Source organism: Pristis pectinata, chromosome 15 (genome assembly GCF_009764475.1).
Source record: "Pristis pectinata isolate sPriPec2 chromosome 15, sPriPec2.1.pri, whole genome shotgun sequence".
Classification (NCBI taxonomy): domain Eukaryota; kingdom Metazoa; phylum Chordata; class Chondrichthyes; order Rhinopristiformes; family Pristidae; genus Pristis; species Pristis pectinata.
The window spans coordinates 24,155,327-24,170,855 of NC_067419.1; the positions used below are offsets into that span (position 1 = coordinate 24,155,327).

Sequence of the window (15,529 nt, forward strand, 5' to 3'; positions counted from 1 at the left end):
ACATCTTTATTTATTATCTAACCCAAAGGGTTAGTCATCTGGTGTAAAAAAATATATTTCAACAAGTAGACCCCATTCAATTACATTGAAGGTTAATATCCAAATACTAATCTCTTTTTACTGCAAATGACCCACATTTTCTGTTATTTGAATTTTAATCATAATAATTACAGGATTTGGTACAAATAACTTAATCAGTCAACAGCAACGCCTTACACAAATAAGCAGATGGTCCTTCAATCAATTTAATAGATGTATAACAGCTGCATGCCTGGGCCAATGAATCATATAATTATACTTTACTATATAGCATTGGTGCCATTGCACACACACCTAACAAGATGGGAACATAGAACACAGAACAGTACAGCACAGGAACAGGCCCTTTGGCCCACAATGTTGTGCTGAACTAATTAAGCGAATGACACCTAATTAAACTAATCCCTTCTAGACAGGAAATATATCCTATATGATGATATGCAGCCAAAAACATGTATTAGAGAACCTACAAATACTACTACACAGGAAATCCTGAATTAAACAGAAAAATCTGCCAATAATACTAACTTAGACAAAAGAAGAAAGCACAGATGTTAATTTTGGTCAATGCAGTATTTATGTTGAGGATTCACAGGTAACATGACAAAATGCAAGCCAAGATTCCTAGCCCTGTCCTAACAATATGCCTTAAAAGGCAGTCTTGAAGAGTTCTTCCTACTGCTGCGGTGTAAGTTTTTCCAAATCTGACACCAATAGTGACTTCTCTGAATGAGATAGTTAATTTAGTAATGACTTCTATGATGCTCCCATTGCTTCATTGATCAGTTTGAACTCATAGATGCAAGGGCAACACACACATGCAAGACCAATGATCTAGTCCACTATTGTTAATTTATTTAGTTATTTTCTGGTTCCAATTTTGCTGAAAAGACTTCTATAAACAAAACTATTTGAATTCATATTGCACTTTATACATCTTCAAGGAAACTCAAATCACTCTACAACCAATGGAAAATAGGCAACCAAGGAAAATCCCACAGACACCAATTATTAGAATAATCAATAAATCTCTTTCGGAAGCTTTGATTGATGATTCTGTCTTATTTTTCTGCTCACATGCTTCATACTTTTTTCCCCATTCCCTTCTAGTCATGTATTATCATTGGTTAATTCAAGGTGTCTTTGCCTAAACTTGATAATGGCTTAATTTCCACTGCTCTGGTCCAACAATCTGAAAACATACATTTTCCTTTTCTCCATTGCCCAACCCCCGAATCCATCTTCTCTGATGTACTGTAAAGTATTCTGTTAAATTGCTAACTAATGTACTCCATTATAGTGCTTATTATAAATTGTGGAGTTCACAGGAATGGTTGATGAGATGAAAAATCAGCCTCAGTTGTAACTCAGAGGAATGACAAGAAAGCCAGTGCTTAATGAAATGATATTACATTAAGTGAAATTCTTGTTTTTATGATGAAGTAATTTTCTGGTTTGTATCATTACAAGTATTTCACTGTAAGTTAGTTAAACATAACAACAGTCTAACAAAATAGATTTAATTTAAAAATATTTTGTAACTAAATATCATTCAGCAATGCACGTACAACAAAGAATTATTAATATTAGTAATTAATCGGTATTTTTAATGGATTTTAAATGGTTACACTGTGCGTGATGAAATGTATGAGTTAGTAGTAGCGATAGAGTTTTGGCCCAAATAGTGATCAGCTTTTGTTATCAATACAGAACCATATCTAACAGAATAATATTGTGTCAAACCAGAGTTATTTGACGTCTTAAAAGCCTCCAGGTTCTATAATTGAAGTCTGGCTTTAAGCACTTGATGATCAAAATTATTGGACAAAGTTTCGAAGTTTCATTATTACAATTGAATAATTATTTGAAGCCAAGGGAAGCTTCATTTCCTCCCAAGTCAAACCATGGGTAGTTTTTTCAACCCTTTTGCAGCTTCTGAATTAAAGGCATTTTAACCTCATGCTAATATCTAGTTGATTGTATTTCCATGACTGCCCTCTGCCTTCTTGCCCAGCTGGCCATTCTTAATATAAAACACTAAAAAAAAATGAAGATTTACATTTTTCATCAAAGAGAAATGAATCCCCAGCAATGAAGCTGATTACTTTCAATGACCAAGTTTCTAAATTTCTGTTGTATTTTCTAGCATAATACTGTTGAATCAAATTACAAGTATTTAAAAATTAGGGTAAAATATATTTAAGTTTACATATGTGCTGATGTTTCTTTTGTTGGAAAACCAAATGTCAATTGTTCTTAAGCTACCATTAACTCAGAAGCAGTCACCAACTAATGTAGTACAGAGACAAATTAACAAAAGGTGGTAGCTTACATATGCAAAAATTACATGGATTTATATTCTGACTAGACTTACTGTAATACATCTGTCACCACAGGCAGTGCTGATTCTTCACCCATCAAGTCCACTCCATCAGTAAAGCTGCTGGTCCGTGAAATATCATTTGGATTTCCCTCAATGACACGTTTTCTTACTTTTAAAATAAAAATTGTACAAAACAGGAAGATATTAAAATCCTTTTGAGGCAAATATAATTTTCAGCATGAACTTGCTCACTAAGAGACCATCAGCATTATCAAAAGGTTGAGTGTCGCATTTTGATTTGTCACATTGGTTAGTCAAAGCAATCACAAGCTAAAATTAATAGCCTGCAGCTTACATGAAAAAACTAACAATTTTAATTAATATTAATTGAGAGGTATCATCATTCCATTATTTTAAAAATATTCTAATTAAACTAGTGTAATACTGTGACATAATTAAAAATATCTCATAACTTGTTTCTATGGATGACAAGACAAGAAAATGCAATATATGTAACATGATAATATGCATTTATATTTAATGATTAATGATTGAAATTAATTTATTATAATTATCAAAATATTGTGAAAAGATCTTTATTAAAAACAAACACTAACTGTAATTCATATATAATGAGTAAATATGTTTGTCCTAGAGAACAAGAAATTCTATTGTAAAAAGTAGTGTTAGAGATTCTTCTTGTACCTGGTGATGAGGGACAGCTTGAGGTACAGATGGTTAAGGAAGACCAGGAAAGCTGTCGACCTGCATGCAAAAAGCCAAAGCAAGGCAAAAACCACAAGGGAGGTGTAAAACAGGATCATTAATCTCCAGTAAAGTGGGAAGACAAACATGCAGCTGTTAGGACTAAGAGCCCAATTTTCTCCAATATGAGGCAGGTAAGAAATTACAGCATGCCTGTGCCAAGACTTACAAGAATTTCACCAGTGGAAACTAACTTAAACTGCAAGAATTAGATGAAAGGAACACTCGTGTCCGGCTGAGGTTGGCCAAAGAAGACTTTGCAATAACTCAGATGTAAAGATTATTGCAAGAGTCAAAGAACTTAATGAATCATTTTTAAAGTCATATATTAAAAATGTCTATTGAGTTCATGAATATTTCTATAAAATAAATGATTTACCAGCACATATTAATCAAGTAACAGACAATGACTGCTTATTATACATGCTTAAATGAATCGCTTCGTTTTGGAGTTGCACAATGGAAACAAATGCTTGGACTGTCATTGACAAAGCTCATTCTGCATTCAAGGCAGACAGGAAGCGAGGCAGATGAGTATGTGATAACACTAACATTCATTAACAAGTATTACCCCCAAAATAATGGTGCATTTATCTCAAGCCACTGATTTCAGAAATGAATTATTAATGGAGCATGAGAAAGCCAAACAGATTAGTGAACAATTATATACTGTAACAACAGCAGGCACCAATAATAATATGCAAATAGATAATCGAAACAATGAGAAAAGCACTAAAATCAACCATCTGTTTAATTTTCCACATGGCATAAGAGAATTAAATGGAGAAGGAATAAGCATTGACGAGAACTGATGGGGAAAATTATATATGGGGAAAAGAACTGAGACAAAAGCAAAATTAATTCCTCAACAATCACAGTTCCGACTGCAGCATCTGAATAATTGTTATTTTAGGGCAGACTTACCAGATTGTCTAAACATCCTTGAAAGACCTGACAAAGCAGAAATTAATGTGCAAATAAAGATAAGCATGCAAGATTATTTCTCAGTGTCAGTCTCATCACTATCTAGGCGATTAATTCTTCTGCCAACAAATGTCTAAGTGATAGATTTTAGGAATTATTATAAAACGGGTTACTTTACTGAAAAAGTTGCACATAACTTGTAGAAGTTAACTAAAATACAAATAACATTTTGTTTATCAAATCTGTCATTACAGTATAAAGGATGATATATATTCAATATACTTATCAATAAAAAAATTCAGTTCTGTCAATAGATGGATCATCTTCATGGTCAGTGTCAGTGAAACAAAAGAAGGTTTTTTTTCAATTCAGTGAACAGTTAATATTACTTTGGAGATCCACACAGATTTGTCCTGCTCCCTCATTACAGATTTCCATGGTTTCATGGTTACACATTTCCAAGATTCCACTTCAATGACATCAATGTGACTCCTCTGCTACTTCAACCAAAGGTCCCTGTGGAAAAATTGTTTCAACTTTCCAAGCAAGTAAAACTGTGAGATGGAAAATCAGAATTAAATGTGGCTAAAGGAGAACAACATTTATAAGTGTGTTTCTATTTTCCTAGTTTACCAGGAGAAACTCCTCCCAGTGACTTAGTTAAACAAGTCATATGAAACACAACTTCCTGTTTCCCTTCCCCTGTAGCCAGGTCCACCATTTAGTAGGTCCTCAGCTGATCGTGTGTCTTGTACAATTTGACATCTAATCCCCATATTGTTGGATTCCTTTGGTATCCAAAAATCCACCCATCTCAACATGATGTATTTAATGCCTGAGTGAACATAGCTGTTTGAGGCAGAGATGTCAAAGGTCTGCATCAAGAAATATCTCTGCATCATAATCCTAAGTATCTGACCCCTTCTCCTAACATTGTTGCCCCTTAGACTAATGAGATGTACTTTCATGATATTCTGCTCAAAGAATCACTTCTGAATAATGCTATTTCACTCTCTCACATAGCATTTCAGCCTGTGCTAAAACGAAGGCCCATTGAGTACTGATAGCATTGAATAGTTGTTGCATTTGACCATGACACCTTGCTCATATTCTTCGGTCTCTTGTCGGAGCCCCTCCTTCAGTGTATGACATTAAAAGTCTTGGAAGATCACATCAAACAGCAGAGGATAATTCTGAGAGCAGAATCCATGTGAAATCAGAGCTCAAACTATTCAATGCCAGAATTAGTTGGCAGATCTTACTCCTTTCACATTCAAATACTACACAACAGTAAGCCAACCCTTATTGATTGAAAGGCGTCCCTCAGGCCGAGCAGCAATCCGCTATGACTGAGCCATTTGACCTGAAATGCATGCCATTATCCTTACTAAGTGAGGCATCACTGGTTGTGCAGCAATGCCAGCAGCTGCAGGCCACTGTGACTTCTCTCAACACACTGAAAAATCATAAAAGATAATGAAAATTTAATTAAATGTTGCTTGTATATTGAACGTTGTTTAGAATAATGTGAAATTGAAGAATACATCAGCAGAAATTAATTACATTTGTTTTTCAAGACAAACACCCTTTTTCAATTTAAATGCCTACATTCCATTCCCTTCCGACAACTTGTCGATGTCAACACTATCGTTATGCCTCTGGGATGACATAAGTGAACATATTGCCTCAGAGGCCCTGGGGATGTGCAAATTGCTAACTTTGTATGGGAGAAGAGCAAGGTCCTGATCTTAAACACGAACTGACTGCTCAGAAAACTAGGTTGAAAATGCTCTCCTGACCTGCTGAGACCCCGATCACATGACCGAAGTTTCAACCTCCAGACCCAAAGCTGAGGTGACTGATAGAGTCCAAATCACAGCTGCCTGTTCCCTGCTGTCTAGCCTTCTCTCCTCATAGCCAGATCTTTGCATAATCTCATCATGAATGGTTCTGATGGTAGAACATGTCTCTGAATCTGCAGAAGAAAATGTTCATATATGCCAAATCTCTACTCCTGTAGGCATCTCTCCGTTCATGGAGAAAAGCAAGTTATTGACAAGTAGTGTTCCTTTGCTCCTTGTGAACAATACTGTAAGCAGCTCGTGGGTAACATCAATCTGTTCATGGGTAAAACCTAGCTGCCCCAATGAGGGTATCAAGCTCCTCCATGGAGGCATGTCCTTGTTCCTGAAGAGTTTCACTGCTCCCAAATGGCAGAGACCAGACATCTACCTCGATCAACAGAGGAAGAAAGATGCCTGTACCTCCTTGGCAGATGTCACCTGAACCATTTGATACTGTGTGACAGAATTGCCCACAAGCCCTTGCAAAGAACCGAAGTGGACATAATACTCTCCTGTCTCCACCCAACCTCCTGTCAAAGCACAGACAGCCAGATTTCTCCAAGCTCCTTCTCTTCACTTGTGTTTGGCCTGGCATGCCTGACAAAGCTGTAACCATTTCATTGTGCACCCTCATCAGTTTTGTCACATAACCAACCTCAGCATAGTCCTCATCCAAATCCTGGGAGACAGTACTGACATGTAGATCATCTACAGTGAGCCTCTCAACTGATTTCCTGCACTACATGCAGACTGCAGCCCACTAGCCTCTCTCCCCATGCTGTGTGTCCCTTTAACCTAATTTACTTATCCCCCTCATAGCCAGTCTCTAACATCATGCCACAAGGTGTCAGGTACAATGACACACAGTGATCTTTATCAATATCCTCATTCTCCACTGTTTCCCATTGCCCCTCAATTTCCTCTCCTTCCTCCTACCAGTGTGCTGTTGTTCTGGTGTGGGGAGAAAAAGAGGGTCTTGTCTCACCCTGAAAAAACTATACTAAAGAATGCAACGCATTTATGCTCTGTCAATATCAATCAATGCAAGGCAGTATACTGATCTCAATGAAACATCATTAACGATCAAAACACAAACAGCTGGAGGAACTCAGCTGGTCAGGCAGCATCTGTGGAGGCAGACAGATGTTTTGGGTCAAGACCCTGCATCAGGACAGACTGCAGTTTTTTTATTCCTAATTACAGCATCTGCATCTCTTCTGTCATCATTAATGAGCATTTCTGGCAGATTTTGTAAAGCTTCTGCTAATGAGCCTCAGTAGCTATTTGCCCATGTAGAAGACCCTCTACTCCAGCTTAGTGAGAATTCACAATTAAGATGCCTCCCCACTCCCACTCCACCTTTTCCAGGTGGTCTCACTCCTTTGAAGCAGTTTTAGCTTGAAAAAAAAACAAAGGACGCTGAACAACCTTTTTATTATCTGACAGAGTCATAGACTACTACAGAACAGAAACAGGCCCTTCAGCCCCTCTAGTCCATGCCAACCTGATTTTCTGCCTAGTCCCATCTACCTGCATCCAGACCATATCCCTCCAAACTTCTCCCATCCATGTACCTATCCAAACTTCTCTTAAATGTTATAATTGAACCTGCATCTACTAATTCCGCTGGCAGCTCGTTCTACACTCGCACCACCTTCTGAGTGAAGAAGTTGCCCCTCACATTCCCCTTAGATATTTCACCTTTCACCCTAAACCAATGTCCTCTAGTTCTAGTCTCACCCAAGAGGAAAAAGCCTGCATACATTCACCCTATCTATACCCCTCATAATTTTGTATACCTCTATAAGATCTCCCCTCATTCTCCTGCACTCCAGGGAATGAAGTCCTAACCTATTCAACCTTTCCCTATCACTCAGGTCCTCAAATCCCGGCAACACCCTTGTAAATTTTTTCTGCACTCTTTCAAGCTTATCGATATCTCTCCTGTAGGTAGGTGACCAGAACTACACACAATGCTCTAAATTCAGCCTCACCAATGTCTTGTGCAAATTCAACATAACATCCCAACTCCTGTACGCAATGCCCTGATTTATGAAGGCCAAAATGCTAAAAGCTCCCTTTACAACCCTATCTACCTGTGACGCCACTTTCAAGGAACTATGGATCTGTATTCCCAGGTCCCTTTGTTCTACCACACACTTCAGAGACCTACCATTCACCGTGCAAGTCTTACCCTGGTTTGTCCTCCCAAAGTGCAACACTTGTCTGCATTAAATTCCATCTGCTGCTTTTCAGCTCATTTTCCTAGCTGGTTAAGATCACGCTGCAAGCTTTGATAACCTTCCTCACTGTCCACTACGCGCCCAGTCTTGGTGTCATCCGCAAATTTGCTGATCCAATTTACCACATTATCATTTAAATAATTAATATAGATGATAAACAACAATGGACCCAGCACCAATCCGTGCAATACACTAGTCACGGCCTCCAGTCAGAGACACAACCATCTACTACCACTCTCTGGCTTCTCCCACTAAGCCAATGTTGAAACCAATTGGCTACTTCATCCTGAATGCCAAGCAACTTAACCTTCTGCACCAGCCTCACATGTGGGACTTTGTCAAAGGCCTTGCTAAAGTCCATGTAGACAACGTCCAAACCTTTCCCTCAACCTTCTTGGTAACCTCCTCGAAAAACTCTAAGGTTAGTTAGACATGACCTACCACGCACAAAGCCATATTGACTATCCCCTAATCAGGCCCTATCTACCCAAATACTTATATATCCTGTCCCTTATAATATCTTCCAATAATTTGTCCCCAACATACATCAGGCTCACCGGCCTATAATTTCCCAGCTTATTCTTAAAGCCTTTCCTGAGGGGCAAGTTTTTTCACACAGAGGGTGGTGGGTATATGGAATGAGCTGCCAGAGGAAGTGGTACAGGCAGGTACAATAACAACATTTAAAAAAACATTCAGACAGGTACATGGATAGGAAAGTTTTAGAGGGATATGGACCAAATGCAGGCAAATAGCACTAGTTCAGGTAGGCACCTTGGTTGGCATGGATAAGTTGTTTCCGTGCTGTACAACTCTATGACTCTAAAATGATTTGAACCACACTCTACCAGGCTTTCCTGGTGAATCTGGAAAAGTTTCCTACCTACCATACCCCACCTGCCCAACAACAACCTCCCTCCTACATCTATCTCATCTGCAAGTATTTCAGTGTCATAATTAAAAAATCTGGGTGCTCTTACAATCCCCAACAACCTCTCTCTGCTCTATGGCAACCATACTAGTTGCTACAACTGTCTAGCTGCCTTAGGATTGTCCCCTTAAAGCTTGACACCCTCCTGTGACTGCTGTGCAGCAAACTATCAGCTATTGTGTTGAATTTGGGTTTGTCCCATCAGAAAGTACACTGGTCTCATTTTAGCACTTCTTGCTGGGTAGAAAACACACTGATGCTCTTTCATACCTCTTTTTTGTCCCCCCCACCAATTTCATGATACTTTTGGGTGACCCATTTAGCACCAGCTTTGTTTAAGCAAACCAAAAACATTTCTAGGTTTGATACAGTTTAAGGTAGTTCACAGGACCCATATGTCAAAAGATAAGCTAGCTCGTTTTTATCAACATGTAAATCCTATATGTGACAGATGCAAATCGAATGTGGCTTCTTTAACACATATGTTTTGGTCCTATCCTCTTTTGGAAAAATATTGGAAAGATATTTTTAACATTATTTCAAATGTATTGAAGATTGATTTTCAACCTCATCCTATCGCTGCAATTTTTGGTTTACCAAGGATAGAATCTGGCCATCTATCTGCCTCCGCTAACCGTATGATTGACTTTGTTACATTAATGGCCAAACGATCCATTTTGCTTAAATGGAAGGATCCAATACCCCCTACTACTTTTCAATGGTTCTCTCAAACTATATCATGTTTAAACTTGGAAAAAAATTAGGAGTGGTACTGTTGATCCTTCGCTTAAATTTAAGAAAGTTTGGAGTCCATTTATTCAATATTTTCACATGATATAGATCCCCTTATAATAACCTTTCAATTTAGAGGGACGGAGTTGACGACATAATATTGCTCTGTTTCTATTGAGAAATTTTAGTCCATTTTTTTTTCTGTTTTTTTTATTTTTTTTCTTTAGCTTAGTTTGGTTTGATATATTGTTTATAATTTTTCTTATTGTTTGGGGGATTTTTTTTCTTTTATATTTTATAATAAATATTTTTCTTTTACATTATATTCATTCACTAACAGATCGTTGGATCTACAGATTTTTTTTATACTTTATTGTTCTTTATGATTATCCATGTCATGATTGTTCTCCTAATCTCTTTGTATGACATTGATATATTAATCTGTATTAATTTGAAAACTAATAAAAAGACTGAAAAAGAAAGAAAACATTTCTAGGGAATGTATTTGCTATAAAATAATTGTAATGGTGACAGATGCCTTAACACTGTCATCAGGATTTCTTTTAAGATCGAAGGATTGTTTTTTTTTCCACAATTTCTATGTAATTCCATTATGACAAGCATTAACCATCCCTGAAATCTGTTTAGAAAGGGTCATTAAGTCAGACAGATAGCATGAGGGAGCAGAATTAATGCACAATCTAAACATCCTGTATTAACTACTGTATCTCAAATACTAATTCAGCAACCTCGCATGATCAGTGCATAACTCATCAAATTTGCTGATCCAACAAAGTCATCAGGATGTGTTTAAACTCATGCTTTCAAACAAATCAACACACAGGCAAGAAAAATGATGATGAAGAAATTTCTGTGCTATAGTTTGACATTTTAACCCTTGTTGTACCATGAATATGTTTATGTATTGAAGTGCTTAAGTGCCCAGGGAACAATTTTAAAGTGTATGTTTCTAATGTAACAATGACAAATTATACTGCTTTCAATTTTCAGAGCAGTAGGCAATGGCTCATTTCAAAATTCTAACTTAATTTTGGAAGTTGTTCTCATTGACAAAGTGTGCATTAAGTTTAAGGGAAATCAAGATGGGGCCAACAACTCTGGTTTGAGATGTTCCTGAGGTCTGATAACATAACATTCCAGTTGTATGATTTGATCGTGTGATGACTCATTTTGGGACATTTCATCACATCAGGGAAGCATTGTGCAATCTGGAAAAGAGGAAGATAAAAGTTGCAACATAAGATAATCCTTTTGGGTGGGAAGAAGAATAGGAAAGAAGGAAATACAGGAGTCACCCAAGAATTTTGCTGAGATAACTAAGAAAGGAAAAGCATAAAAAAAGACTCACTGAAGAAAATGTGGTTTCTCAATAGCTAAGTACAAGAGGTAGTGAAGTATTTGTTTGTGAAGGGGAGAGTTACTAATTTAAACATAATCATAAGTTCCAAATAGCGGATGACTCAAATAGGGAATATAATTATATAGATGCAGAATTATCTGGAGGATGAGGTGACAGGGGATCAAAGTAAAATCACATATCTAGTTCTGTAGAGAATAGGATGCAAATCCCCCTAAAAGTGTCAATGAGTAAAGATAGAGATCTATTAAAGATGGAGATCTCCCTACTAAAGATGGAGTCTATTAAGAAATAGACTCTCCATAGGTAAGATCTCAAGATTGCATCCAAGGCCACACAATATCCACCAAAAGGCGAGATAAAGTCACCCGATTGCACTAAGACAAATGTTCCTAAAATTTCCTCCAAGACCTTTTGGGAATGATCTGTACAGAGTAAAACATCCACCTATCCTTTCCAAAATTCTGGAGTTGCTGGCAAGAATGTGTTGTAATCCTTTACAGCTTTTTGTTATGAAAAACATGAATCTTCTTTGAATTGGCCTGTTTCTATGTTACAATGAATTGCTTTTTGAATAATTTACAGTGAAAATCCCAGAACAAAGCACCTGAAGGATTGCTCCAAGTGTTGATTAGATGAAAATTGCAGGGAATATACTGCATGCAATAATTTATAGATTTATATTGTTGATAATACATTTTTCTATTTGTAAGCAAAGCCCTTTGCATCTGCTCAAATTTTGTGAAAATTCTGATGGGTGATAAGAAGTGCAGGGACCAGAAAATTAATGTAGGTAATAGCTTAGCAATCTGAACAGACGGGCAGAAGTTATGGCAAGAGGCCTCTTTTTGAGAGAAATCCAAGGAAGGAACAAGATCTATGTTTCAGTTTGGAACAGGGGAGGGGAGTCTGGAGGACAGGTCTCGTGTGGAAGAAGGGTGGACAGTTAAAGTTCTTGGGGAAGGAATACAATGTTGAGTTTTGGACTCATAATGGGATGGATACTCATGCATTTTAAGAGAGCCTAAAGATTGTTTTTATCTTTTTTAAACATATCCTTCCCTTCCAGGTGTTGGCCTTATCTGGGGTAGGACTGAATACAAGGCCAAACCCCATCGAAAGGAGGGAGACAGCCAAGAAACATCTCCAACTGTTTCCCAAGCAGACACCCAGCAGAAGCAAGCATTACACATCATCAGCACATGCAGGGGCCAGTGATATGAACTCCCTCAAGTGCCAAAGATCAGCAAGATTGTTAGAGATTTCCTGAGACCTAGACTTTGAACTTGGGGCTCAGCAGGCTCATTGATAAACGGAGAGCAGTGCATGCTGCAGCCACAACCAACCAGTGTCTCACGGACAGACATTCAATTGGGCAATTCAGCTGCATCTTATGCCTCAATCGGCAAGGAAGCACTTGACCTGGTTCATAATAATGAAGTACAGCAAGCAAGTATTTAGGTAAGTGGATATATGAGAAGTTCCTGGCAAAATTATCTGCAGCTGACTTACAAGTAGAAAAATTAATCAAAGAGACTGAAGGCATGTCGTCCTTTAATAGGAGGATTGGAATATAAAGTAAGTAAATGTTCCAGTTCTATAGATTTTCAATCAAACCTGATGTGAAGTGCTGTGTTTGGTTTTAACCATCAAATTGAGAAATAGAATTTTTTTTACAAGGAGAGATCAAAATATCAGAAGAACACCAGGATTCATACAGGTAAAATCATGAAGATAGGTTATATAAACAATTGATATTTTGTTGAGTTTAGAAGGGTATGGAGTTACCTCATCAGTTCTTTAAAAAAATGTCTATGGGGTTCAATGTTGTAAGCTCAGAAACTATTTCCTCCAGTAGAGGAATCCAGGATAAGGTTGTAGAATATCAGTATGAGTTTTAACCCATGTTGAAGTGAAATAAGAAAGGACATTCAAGAAGAATAGTGGTAATTTCCTTCCTAAAAAGGAAGAATAAAGAAAATTCATCTGTTTAATCATAAATAGTTCTTTCCTTTGAACAGCAAAATACTGATTTACAAGTCATGCCAAAGACAGTGTAAATGTATAACTTAAGGTACTAAGAAATATAAAAGGCATAATTTTTAAAAAGTGTTTTGAGTAACTAAAATGTAACTAAATTCCATTAAATGTTACCCATTAGTTTTGTTAAAGTACCTAGCTTTACATAAATTATTACTGTTAGTTCATTTAATTGCAGTTTTACATTATTTTTTCAGTTAACCAATAATCATAATGAAAACAATGCTTGGAAATGACATTTACAAAACCCTCTCAAAAATATTTTTATTTAATTCACTGCAGATGTTTTTGGCGAAATTATGGTAATTTTATTCAAACGTGCACCTCAAAGACAATCACATGAAATTAAAAGAAAAAATAGATATTTATTCTACCGTCAATAGTTTACATAAAATAATGTGTATTAGAATGAATCCTGCAACAGAGAACCTGAAGAATAACTTGAGAATCAGTGAAAAGGAGTAATTGGAAGAATAATTATCTTAAAAGATAGATAGCCTGTAGAATTTTTCATTCTAGCACCCACAGCAATCAGATTAAAATGCTGAGCACTTCCAGGACAATACTTTTAAAATGCTGATTGTAAGGGAAATTGTTTTTGGTTTACCAGGCAAACAGCGCCACGATGAGGTCTAAACTACAAATAGCAATTTGCTATGGAAACAGATTGTAGCATCTCATAGTATCTTGTAAAGCATACCAATCAAAAATAAAAAGTACAGGAATCAAGTGGTTCACAACAAATGGTTTGTTTTTAATACGTTTAATCTAATACCTAAAAAGGAAAGTAAGTTACAAAAAATACATTTTCAATGATAATGTTAAAGCAGCTAAAGCTTTAGCTGGTGCTCATGATACATCCTGTCAAAGCAGTGGGCTTGCAAATATATTAAGGTATGCTAATGCATACATTTAACATAGCAATTCTCATATTACCATTTAAATAGTAGCAATAATAATTTGGGATGGAATCTGGGGAAAATGGGAACAATAGGTTATCCAATTCTCTGCATAACCACCTTTAATTGCAGTGAGACTTAATATGAATAGACAAATCTCTGGTGCAATTTAGTTTTGAGATGGTATGTATTGCCTCTTGATCTTGTTGTATTTGCCATACCAAAACTAGGAAAAATGAGTAGTTAGTTCAGAAAAAAAAAATCCAGCTTTGTATCTGTAGCTGAATTTATATGCAATTAATTGAATAGAAAATCAAATTTTAAGCAATTTCAGGAAATAAGGATACAACATGATCTTCAGGAAAACAAAAATCTTCAATGGTACTCCAAACCTAATGTAAAAAAAACAATGTGAATTCATTGTTAACTTGCTGTTGAGCTTACCATTGCTATCACTTGAGCACTTGGGATACTCACAAGTTCTGGATGCAATTCCATTTACCGTGTTCTTTTAAAACTGTTACAATTCACTATTTTTTAATCACATTTTCCAAGTCAGAAATGAAGTGCAGTTATAAATTTCATGCGTACAACTTTAGATTGCAGAAACAGGGCTGGAAAACTACATTAAAGTCAGTTGTCAATATGTTGCATGTATTTTACCCGAGCAAAATCTTCTCAAGCAGCATTGATGAGATACTAAATACAGCCCTGCCAACAAACAATAGTAATAGCTAATGGTTTAAAAAAAATTCCAATAGCTATTCATCACAGAGTCTTTCTATGGGCATTATACTTTGACAAGTTCACCAGTAATGAGTTGTATACATGACCTGTAATTACTGGTGTCGAATAATGATTTCCATCTGCTCCCCGATTTATTTAGCATTAGCTCCCCATGTACACATTCATTCCAGTTCAACTTTCTGAATACAGACATTTAATTTAACTTCATGTGGACTCATTTATTACATTTGCTTTCTTTTTATATAAAGAGCAAACTATACTCTATCACAAATACAGTAACCAAAACACAGGCGGTGCAAGATTTCCTACATGTAGTGCATGTGTGGTTTCTGCTCCAAAATGTCATCTGCGTACAGGAGAAGTTATGGCATGAGGCACAGTTGATGCAATATTGAAGAGGACATTAGCACATGCTCTACTAATATCCACCAGAATATGCAAGGAAACGCTGGACATGAGGCCTAACAGTTTGCAATGGAGATTTGACATCAGTGTTGCCATTTTTGAACTCAATGCTTCAGCTAACATGCTCCATAAACGTGCATGGCTAAACATGCAATCACCAAAAAAGAGAAACCTCTACCAGTGCTATCTAAAGCGAGCATCAACTACTGCTAGGTTTGCCAATGATTGATTTCTTTTGACTGTTGCAATGATTGTACAA

At 36.7% G+C, this 15,529-nt stretch overlaps 1 protein-coding gene across 1 annotated transcript in view; it reads right to left on the minus strand.

Moving 5' to 3' along the window:
- Positions 1-15,529, minus strand: part of LOC127578547 (potassium voltage-gated channel subfamily KQT member 1-like) — a 300,567-nt gene that overhangs the window by 201,358 nt on the left and 83,680 nt on the right. The window contains exons 13-17 of the mRNA XM_052030696.1: positions 12,466-12,480; positions 9,211-9,214; positions 4,052-4,078; positions 3,068-3,127; positions 2,414-2,531 (exon numbers count right to left, since the gene is read on the minus strand). Coding sequence (XP_051886656.1) covers positions 2,414-2,531; positions 3,068-3,127; positions 4,052-4,078; positions 9,211-9,214; positions 12,466-12,480 — 224 coding nt within the window. The remainder of the gene's footprint in view (positions 1-2,413; positions 2,532-3,067; positions 3,128-4,051; positions 4,079-9,210; positions 9,215-12,465; positions 12,481-15,529) is intronic.